Source organism: Odontesthes bonariensis, chromosome 23 (assembly GCF_027942865.1).
Source record: "Odontesthes bonariensis isolate fOdoBon6 chromosome 23, fOdoBon6.hap1, whole genome shotgun sequence".
Taxonomy (NCBI): Eukaryota; Metazoa; Chordata; class Actinopteri; order Atheriniformes; family Atherinopsidae; genus Odontesthes; species Odontesthes bonariensis.
The window spans coordinates 8,972,269-8,986,246 of NC_134528.1; the positions used below are offsets into that span (position 1 = coordinate 8,972,269).

Below are 13,978 nucleotides of genomic sequence, written 5' to 3' on the forward strand. Positions count from 1 at the left end.
TAATACAATTTGAATGATTTTCCATTCAATGCTTTCAGGGCTAACATTGATTTGGGTACAGGCTGAGGTAACTCTCCGAGTCAGTCAATGTGAGGCTGACTGAAGGTTGTAGATTTAGCGTGGCACATTTGCTCTTCTGTCTTTTGTGTCCTCAATCTATCATCACTTTTTTACCTCGCCACCACCAAAGCACCCCCTACACTGACACATGTTTGAGCAATGGGTGGGATGGGAATACAATGATTCTGAGGAAATCCGAAAGGTAAACTACCTCTTTTTATCTCCCCGAGCTACACAAACATCTACGACAGACCCTTAAGAATCAGGCCAAACACCTTTTTTCTTTATCAAGGGCCTGAATATGGGCTGTGACATGTTTAAATTAGGGTCACATTTGAGCACCAACGGGAGATTTTTGCCATTGTAAAAGGTGTCAGATTGATTTATGCAAATTGTTTTACACATATTGTAATAGTATAAGGCATAACTTGAGTGCCCTGCTTGTTTTTTTGTAGATTTTTGCAGAATTTCACATTTGAAAGCCTTACTTCTTTTTTAGTTCCTTTTTTTTTTTAAATGTAAAGCAAACCAGAACTTGAAACACAGGCGTGGGTGGGTCACTATTTGTCCCTCTGGACTACAGAAAGGTTCCTGCCTATCTGGAGAATGTAATGTGGTGTGTGTGTGTGTGTTTGTGTGTGTGTGTGTGTGTGTGTGTGTTTGCAAGACAGGATGCACACTCAAACGCACACCATCCATGCCCTAAGGATCCTCCTGACTCTACTGGCGCTATCAGATCAGAGAGACCCGCTGTCCCTCCCCACACCGCAATGCAAATGAAAAGGAATGCGCTGATAAAAGGCCAGATCCTAGAGATGAGAGGCCAGAAGGAGGATTGAGGCAGCAAATGCTAAAGAGGGAGAGCCTCTTGGGGAGATGAGAGGTGGCAGAAGAGTCAGTGTTGGTAGTAGTGGGAGATCATAGCCATGCTCCCCCTCAGCGGCGTTTGATACAGGGCTTTTGTCGCTCTTTCAGTGGTGCATTGTTGGGTGGTGTAATCCCCGTCGGATTACAAAGGGCTTCCCTTTTCATATGGGGCTGACCCAGCAGGCAGGTGGCTGGGGCTCTGTGGAGCTGTCAAGGGGAGGGAACCTCTTTTCCAGGGGAGGGGACCCCAGTTCCTCTTACCTTCACAGGGGCTTTTTGCTGGGAGGCCAGTCAGGCGCAGGTCAACGTGGGGACAATGTTGACTTGGATTCAACTCAGCCTGACCCCGTGGCTTCCTGTAGGGGAAGTGACAGGGAAGGACACCATCACGAGACTGCGTTCAACATGAAATATTAAAAAATACTTAGACTAGTTCAAATATTGCTGAAGGGAGAGAGGTGCTACTGCTGCATCTCTTTAAAATAAATGATCATTTAGGAGGGAGATTGCAGCAGAAGGGTCATAACTTAATCTACAAGGAGAAATGTCTTCCAAATGTGCAAATGATTACAGTTTAGATGTGAATGAAAATGTTAAATCTAAACATATTTCTGATCGAATATGCATACCAGTGAGGCTCTTGCCTAAAATCTAACACAAATTACACATCTTAAAAGTAAAAAGTGTATAACATTCATCGAACAGTGCTTGATTGTATGCTGAGCAGTGTAAGACTACGCTTTGGTTATCTGATTGCTTTCCTTGTAGGATTTCAGTAATACAGGATCAATAAGACGATAGCGTGGCGCAGCAGTATGTCTGTCAGCGCTGCTATACCACCACCTCTTCTGCACATGTCAATTGCGTGTGTAAAAGCCCAGTTCAGTTCATCCCATTGCTGCTCACCCTCTACTGGTAATCAAAACCGTTCATCCACGCCCTGTCAAATATAGAGAGGGGCCAGTTTAGTGATGCTGCTTTCATGTGTCGTCTAAAACAACCTTGTTAGATTTTCCTGCTTAACTCTAACACTTGTGGAAGTGGTGAATTGAAACAGTTTGGATTGGATACTTTTAACTTTCAGATTTATTTGCCACACTTTGCATAATTTTTTGTTTTATGGCTTAGCCAAAATGTCAACTGCATCCATGCTGATATTAGTAATTTATAGACATAAACACAACACAGATTTATATTCTGGATTTTTGTTCTTATTTGTTGGAGTGGGTCAGTTACCCTGAAATGTAATCAAATACATAATGGCAGTTTTTATAATTAGTAACATAATGTTTTACAAATAATGTAATCCCATCAGATATTAATAGATTACATATAAGTCAAATAAAGTCACTCTAAATCAAACCAGCAAGCTAGTAACGTGTGTGTTTATTTCAAATGTAATTATTTTAAAATAGAACTGACACTGTAATTTACTATTTCACATATTGCGGGATCTCGTGTAGAAGAAGGCAACATCTGCACAAAAATGTAATTTAAAAGATAAAAATAAAAATATTAATTGTTTCTTACCTTTATTATAAACATCATGTAAAACGTATGTAGCTCAAAAATAGCAGAAACTGAAATAAACCTTATGATAAAAGTGAAAACTTTGGAATGCAATGTCTGCGCCCCATAAAACAGTCGCAGATAAAAGTAGCTTTTGTGAAATAAGATGAAAAAAAAAACTACTTTTAAAATCAGTTACTTACTTAAGTGAATTGCTATATGGGAACTGTTTCAACTTACTCAAAGAAAAAGCTTTATTAGAGGACCAACGTCGGCAGCTGGCTGGCTTCTGGACCACCTAGCTAACTTCAAACAAGCTAAAGTTAGCTAACTTCAAACAAGCTAAAGCTAACGGTGTCCAATCCAAACCGTCATTGGTGAGATAATCAGTTAAATTATCCTACACTCAAGTGTTTACCGCCACACCTTGTTTTAATTATAAAACAGATTAAGAGTTCATGAAACTACACAGTGAACGGAAATATAAGTATGTAAAGGTCGTACTAATTTGCCATTTCTGGGGTTACGGTTATTAGCAGGTTAGCTTTAACGGTGTGAGCCCCAAATGTTCGATTAGCCATGATGCTGAAATTTGAGCAGAGAAATTACAATGAAATAAAAATCCTTAAACGATTTTATTTTATTTAAGCTCTATAACAGTACAATGACCACTTATCAAATGTTTACACTGGTAACATTAAGTGATAAATATTTAATTACTGGACTACGGTATTTTAAAGAAGTTAGGACAAGAGTAACGAGTAGAAAAGTTCAATGCTAAATAACTACCATGATAGAACATATCGCAACTAATGAGATTAATTGAGAACAGGGGAGTAGCATTATAGGGATAAAAACAGCCTCCTCGTGAGGTAAAACGTTTATCTAGTATTGTTAAATGATGAAGAGAAACAGCAGAGGCCTCTGCAAATGCAAAGAAAGGAGCATATATGCAAGAATATCCATTAAACATGGTATTAGCGCACCTTTAAAAGCCAGCATTCAGGCATGATGGTGAGAAGGTGGATTAGTTTTACATGGGTATCTCTCACACCTTTGAAGGCCCCATAAATGCTTATAGCCTCCAGGAATATTGAGCAACCTGCTCAAAACCTGCCTTATCTATCACTTCTTACTCAGGAAAGGCCTTGCTTTCTTCAACAAGACAATGTCAAACCAAATTCTGCATGTGTTGTAACTGTAGTGAGAATCTAGGTTTTTAACAGACCTACCTGCAACCCAGACATACCATCCATTAAAAACAACAACAATGAAATCATTATAAAACCCAAAAGCTCAGAGCAACTGAAAATCTAGAAAACAAGAATACCAAAACATTTTGAGGCTAGTCTTTTTGCTAATCTCATTGCAAAAAATTGTCTGCCCTCGGGGTCAGCAACATCACAACATATATGCAGCTGGTAGGAATTCTCTATGTTGTTCAAAGACTGTTAAAAAGACTTGAGGCAATTTAGCTGGAGGTTTGAAGGCCTGATTATCATTTTTTTTAGCATTATTTACATCCCTAATACATTTGAACTACTATAGAAAACTTGATGGCAACATACAAAAGCACCATTATCAGTTCTACGTCTTTGATTATAATATAGGTGATTTTTGGTGTAGATTTTTTGAGTGTCTTGACTCTCTAGAAACCTGATCGTACAGAATCTATCACAGGCAGTCTTGCTGGGCTCCTTAACTGCTGAAGGCAGTGTAACGAGCTGTGCAACATTGAAAGAAAGAGGTGTTTTCTTACTGTCAGTCAAACCTTCGTGAGCCTCGACTGTGAAACCAGACTGCAGAGGAAGTTGTCATCTGTACACCTGCTCCACCTCATATTGTGCAAATCTAGATGCATGCACGGAAGTAAAGTTTCAGTGCAGAAGAACACAGGTAGTTGCATGCCGTGTCAGTTCATCTGTCAGTGTGTGTGCCAAGCTCCTGTTTTATTGTCATGGAGCTGTAGCGGTGCAACAGCGGCTGGATGTAGATAAGCTGCCTTTTGGGCTAAAGAATTAAAGTGTGAAGGGGCAGAAAAAGACTTTTGAATAATCAACAGTGGGTTTTTTTTCTCTGGAATTAACAAGGATGGGGACAGTCCCGATCGACATCAGAAGACTCTTGGATGGTAATATCTTTATTATTATTTTTTGCTATTAATAAATCTTTTTTCAATAGTACAGTTTTACTTTTAAATCGTATTATCTGAATGTAGCATAACTGGAAATTCAGTGCGGCGAGGCACACATGTCTCAATAAAAAGTTATGATTCTGTGTTTGTTGTGTACACAGACGATTAAGGGAATTTGAAAGTGACTTTTTAAAATATTCCCGTGTCACTGGGGTTATATAAAGTTTTATATCTCACCTCCTCATTCTATTGTCATATACAGTAAATGATGGCACCATGACATTTACCACATTTGCATGCACTGCCAGGCCTGCACAACCTTTGGGACAACATTTGCATATGTCAGTTTATTTGTGTAATATGGGGGTGAGGACATAAAGCAATCGAATGAGATAAGTGATGTGGACCAACCTGTTTCATCTTCATTTCCATAAAGACGAGTCTCTTCGTGATAGTACTTTGACTTGAAATCAAGTCTGTAGTTGAGTTTAGTACAACAGAGACAGAGAATGTAGATCTTAACTCATCATTGATCGAGCCACATAAAGAGCAGCTTTAAAAAGAATTGGGAAAAGCTGTGTGGTGGTAAAATGAAAGTCAGCCATCGTGATAGAACAAATTAGATAAAGGCTTTGATCTTTTGAAGTTTACATTTCTCTTATGGGTGCAGTACAGGCCCAGAACACCAACAAAGAGTCTTTGAACGCAAGTTCCTAAGCATCTCTCTCTTTGCTCAATCAGTTTGTGATGATTCACTCATTTCTATGCCACACTCAGTACTATTCATCTGAAACGCTAAGGAGTCATGGCTGGTGTACCTAAAAAGTCTTTCGAGCACACTTCACGAACCTGCTGCTTACTCTGTGTCTTTACTCGTCAGATTGTGAGTTGTTTGTTACGGAGATCCTTCGAGAAGAAAACCTAAGTGAGAATGCTGAGGAGACACGGGAGGTCCTGCTGAACAACTTCAGAGTCGTCCATGCAAGGTAAGAATTTAACTCTCCATGCAAAGTTGAATTAAAGTTAACTGTTGAAGTTACACTGTTCGCGACTGAACTTTTTCCTGTTAAAACAACACAAACTTTTACCCGTTGCAAGTGGAGGCGCTTTAAATAGACTTCACTGACTTCACTCTTGGTCTTTGCTGTTATTGTAGAGATCTCGTGGGATCACTTTTTATTTAGTTTAAATGATTTAAATGTTATTGTGATTTAATTTCAAAGCACGAGGAACAGGTCGTGGACCAGAAGAATTACACTCCTGTTCGCAGTGTGATATTTTACTCCGGAAGCTGTTGTTGTCTGCGCTGCACGATAAAAGCCTCAAGCTGTGTTGCAGAAAACTTGTGGTTTTGGGGGTTTTTAGCTCAGGAAGCAATTTCTAAATTTGAGAAGTTGAGCAGTCTAAAGAGTGAAAGACACCGCTGAAATTCCGTGCAACAGAATTTGATTTGTGCTTATTTTGATTTATTGTGCAGAAATCCTCAGGAATTCCCCTTACGATGTGAGTAAAATGTCCCCTGATTTCCATCACTAATGTATCCTGCTGTATTTCACACTGTGGGAGGGGTTTAATATGTGCTGTGCAAAGTATTTCCTTACTTTACTTACAGATTTTTTGCTTAATCTAACTATTTCACACACACATACACACACTCAGTGGATTATAGGGACGAAGACGGTTCTGATGACAACCACGGTTCTGATGACCGCATGTCCAGTCTGGGTCGGCGTGCGCCTTCAGACGACGCCTCAGTAGCCTCTGACTACCAGGATGATGGAATGGAGTGTAAGTTAACAAAAGTCCTGATTCTGATTACCTTTGTGTAGTTGTGTGTGTGTGTGTGTGTTTTTTGGGCCATTTGCGCAATCTGAGCTTAAAAAGGCCAAATTTGTCCGTCTAAACACAAAGTAACTCCAGTTTTAGAAGCAGACACCAGCTCAGAGAGTCTAGCTTTACCCGTCACAATAGACACGTCTATGCTATCATTACAAACGTGTATTTTTCGCTGGAAGGCTCGATTCTGCATCGACAAAGGAGAGGGTGAATAGGAGGAGTGAGTGCCACAAAGGATGATGCCATACTCCTGTGAACAAAATTAGTTTTAACACACCATCCCTATTGACAAAGCTACACCTCGCCACAGGAGGAACAGGTGGACCATTTAGCTGTATATTGTTTCACACCCTCATTATTTGAAAAAAATTGGATCACATCTGTGAAATTTCCCCCCCCTTGCCGGCTTCCTGCTGCTCTGCCCGGTGACATCAGCGGCTTCTCCTCCCTCTCCCCCGCCTCCTGGCCCGTGTGCAGGTATCCCGATGGTGCAGAGATAAGGCTGGAGATTCACGCAGACCTGAATGGTGACCTAGAGCTCCCTCCAGTGGCAGATTCACAGCTCAGCTCCTGATCTTTCCCTTTCAGCATGTGGATTGTGGGAGGTGAGGAGGCAGCCCACACAGAGAGGAGGCTTTTGTAGCTGCAGGCTAATGCAGTGATTTATTGAACCTCAGCCCCTCTATTCTTTCACAACTGGGTTTGAAATACAACACTGTACCTGAGGGGCCATGTGTGCTCCATCCCTCTCTCCCTTTATCAATCTTTCTTTCTATCTTCCTTTCTCCTTATCCCTTCCCTCCCATTCAGACTTAGTATTTCTGACTCTATGTGCCAGCTAATAGCCCTTGACGTGACATGCCGCAGGTGGGCATTATAGACGCCGCTGCCTCAGGTGCCCATCTCTATTGTTTTTCGAGCTTATCTCATGAGGTAAAGCAGAATGCATGTGGAATTCCCCACTAAGAAAAAAAGGAATATTTCCAGTGATTTCAGGATGCTGTTGGTTAATGCCAGCTGGATGCAGTCAAGCTTGATCCCTTATTTGGAAGTGACTTAATGAACTCCTCTACCTTCAGAAGAGAGGCCGCTGCTTTTCTCTGCGAGCTCTTTAGATACATAAACAAATCATGGCAGATGGTGTGAAGATAGACCACGGAAAGAAAAGACAATAATGACCTTTTTAAAAAAAATATAGAGTAAATAAGGAGAGATTGCCTTTGGGAGACGAAGCAAATTAATCTTTAAGATGCTTAAAAAATTTCCCTTAAGGCCACACTGATAACACACCCAACTACAAATTACACCGTCTGTTGTTGTGGTAAGCGATAGTTGTTAAAGCTCACACACAGTGTTATGCTATTGTCTGTTAAATGTGAGAAATTGGCAATTATACATCACTACCTTCTGCTTGTATTTCCCTTTGAATATAGGGAACTAATGCACTTTTTGACAAAATAACTACACTTAGAAAAACACGCTTTTTACTGTTGGATCAATAATTGTAACATTTGACTTTGTAAGAAAAATGCGAACCCCGCAGCACTGCGTCTGTTATTGCTTGGGGACTGCAACCATGTTAGCATAGTGAATGGTTTGTGTCCTCACGAAAAGGGCACGCGGAGTTCATAGTTCATTCTCTGTTCACTGCCAGTTGAAAGAAATGGCTCACGCTTCTGTGCTGGGCGGGCCATTTCAGAGGAAGAGGGAGTGTTGGTGGAAAATAATGGCATGGGGGCTTAATGAAATCAGTGACATTTTTGGAGGAACAGTTATCCCTGGTGGTAATTTTGGGTTATTTAATTTTTTAAGATTCCCTCCACGGCGCAAATCGGCAGGATTTGTTTGAAAATGAATTACAATTTTTGTGATTTAGAGTGTGGTCTGGCAATAAGAGGAGGGTTGAAAATGTAATGGCTGTTGAGTTTAATTGTATAATTTTATTTGAGCCTACTGTACACAATGGAGACTTTGTGACTCGGAGGATGTATGAGCCGTGGTAATCGACTGCCTGCCTTTGCTGCTCTGTGTTCTCTAACCAGAGTGTGAGTGAGTGTGAAGTCGATGGTTGTTTTTACACGCAGGAGTAGCCTGTGCCGTGTGATTAGATGCGGTGCCCTGTTGTCTTCAGTGGACTGGGTGACACCAGATTTGCAATGGCTGACAAGAACAGATGGAGCCTCCATTGTTAGCCCGAGTGTCTGCATGGTAATGTGAACTGAGTTTCACCCGCCGACCGCACCGGTGACCTGACCGCGCCTGCAGCCTCACCCTATCTCTGTCTGCCCCCTGCAGCACCCACCGCTTCTCACTCTCCGTGCGATCCGGGGCTCACGCTTATTTTTAGGTATTTAACTCCCACCATCACACAATGATGCCATTCCAGCACTTCATGCATACATAAACAAATATAGTCACACATTTTTGCCCTCTGGCGTGCAAAAGCTCTTTAACACACGCACATGCCCTCACACAGACACAAACCGACCCCAGGAGACAGCTGGAAATGTGGGGCATTCAGCCCTGTCGTGCTGTTTGCAGGTCAAGTTTACGAAGTCGAAATGGCCTGTTTGTTTTACTTTGATTGGGGAGCTCTGCTGGGCGCTCGGGGATGTTTGCTGGGAAGCTGCAGCGATGACAGAGCGCTGCAGGATGAGCTTTGTTTTCAGGAGGCAGGGAGAAAAGATGGCGCTTTCGATATATGTCTCCTTTTTCTTCTTTGTGATCGAAACGATTCTAGTAAGATGTACCGTATAGCCTGTGTTAACTCAGGTGTGGCCCCAGGCACCGTAGAAATAACTTGGGAAAACATGTTGTCAGGCTCCTCAGATACATGTTATCTGATTTGTGTTTACATTTGGAATAGATCAATTGTTAGTTTATTTTATTTTGCATGCATCAATAGCTATATTTCTAAAACTCTTTTATGGAAAATCGGAGAAGACAGGCTTACTTTCACTTTAGAAGAAGGAAAAGCAACACGTTCCTCGAACAAAGAAGAGGTTTAGTTGTTTGACTTGGAAATGATTTGAGATTTGTATGGTTAATTAACTCAAAGTTTCGGCTCTAAATGGAGCTTTGTTCTCACGTGCAGGCCGGGGAATGTTTCTCCTGTCAGTACACTGTGCCGGCCCAATTTCCTAAACTAATTACTGGCACCAGTACGCAGTAGGACAACCAATTTAAAGTAATGTCTTGCTGTTGCCTATTTCACATTTGAATATGAGGAGCCAATGCACAGTAACAACATTATCACCCAGTGCTTGTAAATAGAATATTCAATCTAAATTCTGTCATTCTGGCTGAAGCTTGAAAAAGCCATTTAAAGTGGTTTTGGGGGCTGCACACCCAGGTCTTTTGGCTGGTGACACTTAAAATCTGATGCCAGCTGACAGATTGAAACTCCATTACAGGGTTAATCAGCGGTGTTTAATGTGCCAACTGGGCTTTTCTGGATTTGAAATCAGGTTATCGAGAAAGAGGAAGTTGAAGCAAACTGCTTTGCTGCAATTCTCCTAGTTTTTCTCTTTGAAGTTTTTCCTCCTGGACGGTATTTTCGGTCTTACTGAACTCTTGACCCTTGGTCTCCTGCCTGGCCAACCTGTGACCCGTCTGCAGCAGGTTTGGTGACGTGTGAAAGATTGGCCTCGCCGTCAAAAAACACCCATCAGTCGTGGAGTTTCTTTGGACTTGCCGATAGCCACCTACTGTATCTGTTCATCAGAATATCTGCCTGGAGATTCATTTTTCACCGTGCTCGTCGGTGTATGGATTTTGTGACATTTGGATGGCGGCTGCTCGTTTGCAAGCAAGCAAGGAATATGCTAATGACCCCCACTCTTCCTCTTTCTCCTTCGCTCTCCTTTCCTCTCCTACTTCAGTTTCTGTCAGTGTGCTTTTTTAGAAAGACGCTCACGCATTACGAGGCAGGAGCAGGATCTGTAGATTGCTGCGACTGCTTGCCATCAGGGTTCAAAAGTTCACACCATTCCCTCAGGGCTACTGTGCTGCTGCAGATGCTGATAGTCTTTTCTTTCTGCCTCTCTTCTGGCTGCCTTTCTTTCCCTCTCTGCCTCGCTGTTTACGCTATTAATCTTGTACACTCTCTCTCGCACACTCACTCACACGGCCTGGCAAGAAGAGAGCGGCTTGAAGGGGGGATTTGGACGTATTTAACCGAAGGGCATCCATCACTCTCATCTCCGGCTTCACCCCCACCAAAAGCCACACCGTGTAGTTTTTTTGTGTCCTCCTGGTTTGTAAGCCCTCTGATGCAGCTCTCCCCTCATTTGCTTTGTTTTATTGTTGCACTGCCTATAATTACATCCCTCTGTTGCCTCTGGTGCAGCGCCGCGTTGAAACTCGGGGAAAACAGACGAAGGTAAATGTGCAGCCGTCCATCTGTAAGGAGGCACATAGGCAGAATGCAAAGTGGGAAGCTGGGGCAGGGTGGCTCCTAATCTCCCCCAGAGCTGTCAATGTCACAGACAAATAGGAAAACTATCAGATGCGGCGGGTTCACCCAGAGGTTAGCGTTCCCAGGTACCTCCTGCGTTCACTCCCTCTCTTTCTCCCCCTGCCTTGCAAATGAGAATTTGATTTTGCCCTCCACTGGAATCCATTTCTGGAGATGAATGAAGTTTCAATGCCAAGCCCAGGTGGCCCTGCTGATTTCTTAGGGAAATAAATGGAGATAGGAGAGATGTGTTGGCCTGTACACAGACAGTGACACGGCGGCTTCCAATGCCTCTGGGATCCCTCTGTTTAATTGTTGTTGTAATGTAGCACTTTAAGGTCATTAACATACCCTTGTGGAGTTATTCGAAGATGTTCAGGATGCATCCCTCTTTACACCGGGATCTCCGCACGGCTGCGAGAAGCCACCACTCTGGGCGTGCACTTAGGGCGGCTGTGGGCAACTGGGAGATTGCTTATCTACGATGGTAATTTTTACCATTGATTTATCGTGGCCTTTGCTGCAAGTTAGCTTATGTGAAAGAAATCAGAAGCCGATCGACTGCTAAAACATTTTATTTTAAAGTAACTTCGTCCCGTTTGGCAGAATGACAACTGTAGTTTCACAAGAAAAAAAGCTTTGAGTTAATTCATTTCAGCGTATAAATTCCCTGAAGGACTAATCGCAATTAAGTTAAATCAATTTTATGAGACGTTAGTCTTAAAAAAAAACATTCAATCTCTTTTTTGGTGGTAAAATAGTATAAATATCTGTACGATATTACTTATGTACTATTTAGCTTTACTATTTAGTTAAATGATCATTTTAATTTTGGATGGTTTTATATATATATAAAAACGAATGAATACATGACTTTTAAAACTTGACCAGTATTGAGGAAGACTTACGTTAAACAATTATTGTTCTGTTGATATTGTTCATTTTTGCATTGTTAAAAAGAAAAATTTTAATATTTCTTTGACGGTAATTATCAGAGTTTAATTTGATTGTTTTTAACTGATAAAAAATATTTAAAGCAGGAGTTAGTTTTAAAAACTGTTTTTACAATGATCTTATTTTTCTTGCTGGTGGTTTAAAAATGCACGCAACTTTAATCGAGTTACACGCTGATATGATCTTTAAATTATTCACTTTGTTCATTATTCATCTGTTTCAAAACGAAGTTTCTTATGTTTTTACAGTAAAAAAACTAAACAAAAGCAAATAGAAAAAAATAAAAGGAATCCAAATTATTCTTATTTCCTTGAGAACTTGTTGAAAAAATCCAGATAAAACTATTTATTTAAGACTCAAACTTGCAGAACAGAAACACTTTTAAATCTAATAAATATGCAACAGTAATTATAACAATAATAAACAGTAATTATTCATTTCTCCTGTAGAAAATTTAAAGTTGAGTGAAACTAATCATGGCTATAAATTGAAAAAAATAGATAATTTTTGATTATTTAGTGGGAACAATTGTCATGATTTATATGAATCCAATTAAATAGAAAATATATATAATATAGTTTTTTAAAATGAATACAATTTGAATATCTTTATTGTAAAAAAAAAACAAAAAAAAAAACCTTTTGCATCACTGCTTCCAATCAGAATTTGGCCCTCTTTTCCTTTACAATTTTCTTTTCTTTTCATTTTTGTAACACCTGTTGCCTGTGGACTCGCAGGAGATTTACTGAGGGAATTAAAGAGCGATAGCATCATATAATTATTTATTAGCATAATATGCAACTGCAGAGACAATAAAATTAGAGCAATTTGTATAAAAGGCTTTTAGGTGTGAGATATTGCTCAGACGGCGCAGTGCAGTACCAGTACTTGTTTAGATCATATTTAAAGCCATTAAGTGGAAATAAAAGCAGCATTTTTAAAGGTGCACAAACGGTATTTCAGAGGGCAAGTGTGTAAATTTTTTTGTGGGTGCTCTTCCCTCCAGGCTGCACGTTTTTATCACAGATATTCTGGTTCCTCTGTGGGCCTGAACTCCTCCGTTACTGGTATTTATATTCTTAAAACTGTGTTGTGTTTTTTTTTTTCTTTCTCTCTGTCAGTAAAGCAGCTGAAAACCATCCCAAGCGATTAGAGGATCATTGTATCTGCAGTTAAGCATTTGAATAGTGGTAGTAAATCTAGAAAAAGGAAATTCAGGGTCGCTGTAGACGCTGCTTATGGCTGCCCAGGGGGAAGCCGATGTCACATTGTAAATTTAGCCCTTTAGTGTCTTTACAGTGGCTGACCTGTGATGTTTGAGCGTAGGAATAGAGTAAAACATAGAATGATTTGGTGTCTGTTCCTCTGTAGAGAAAAATAAATATATTTTTCTTCCCATTTACATCAAGTGTAATGCACCTAGTCACACACTAAACGAAGGAATTACTGCGTATTTGGTCACGGATTTATCAATGCACCTCACTGAAATTTTAGAATCCAACAGATTTAGTAAGTGTGATAAAACTGGATCATTTCTGTGTTGTTTGAAGTTTTTATTTTGTCCTGTTAAAGGCATCAATCACTCGTAGTGCCATTGTCTCAAGTTTGATTTGTTGTGTAATCAGATTGGCATCCTTGATCTTAAAAGAAAGAAAAGAAAAAAAAAATCACAATCACTTCTGCATAAATTCCTGCCCCCATTAAACATTATTAGACGGTGACACAGTCATCATGCAGCCTGATATAATGCACTGCATGTTTTCTTTGGTTCAAACACATGCATTAGGAGGTTCTAAACATGGTTTATGTATCGATGACTGAAGTCCTAATCAAATCAAGGGGAGGGAAGGAGGGCTGAGAAGACATTCTGCCCTTAACCTCAGTGCCTCTCAGTCTCTCTCCTCCTTTCTGACGGCCGCCTCGCTGGAGGGACATGCAGCGAAGGCCTCCCACTGTAATGAGGAAAAATGTATCAATTTAGCTTGGCCTGTGCACAGATTGAGCGCCGGGTGGGTGAAGGTGCACTGAGTGAATCCTTTTTCCTAATCAAGGACAGTATCGAAGAGGATTGCGGTCTCGTTCGCCTCATCTGTAGAATCAGCAGCATTCCTCCCTGCAGCCCCCTCAGGGCCGGGGAGCCTCTCTCTGCCTTCTGTTTCACC

At 40.8% G+C, this 13,978-nt stretch overlaps 1 protein-coding gene across 2 annotated transcripts in view; it reads left to right on the forward strand.

Moving 5' to 3' along the window:
- The first annotated feature begins 4,307 nt into the window (after nucleotides 1-4,307).
- skap1 (src kinase associated phosphoprotein 1) overlaps nucleotides 4,308-13,978 on the forward strand; it is a 28,087-nt gene continuing 18,416 nt past the window's right edge. For both annotated transcript variants that reach the window (XR_012768512.1, XM_075456814.1), the window contains exons 1-4: nucleotides 4,308-4,567; nucleotides 5,451-5,556; nucleotides 6,048-6,073; nucleotides 6,230-6,358. Coding sequence is in view for 1 of the 2 variants with exons in the window: in XM_075456814.1 (XP_075312929.1) it covers nucleotides 4,528-4,567; nucleotides 5,451-5,556; nucleotides 6,048-6,073; nucleotides 6,230-6,358 (301 nt within the window). In the remaining variant the exon portion in view is untranslated. The remainder of the gene's footprint in view (nucleotides 4,568-5,450; nucleotides 5,557-6,047; nucleotides 6,074-6,229; nucleotides 6,359-13,978) is intronic.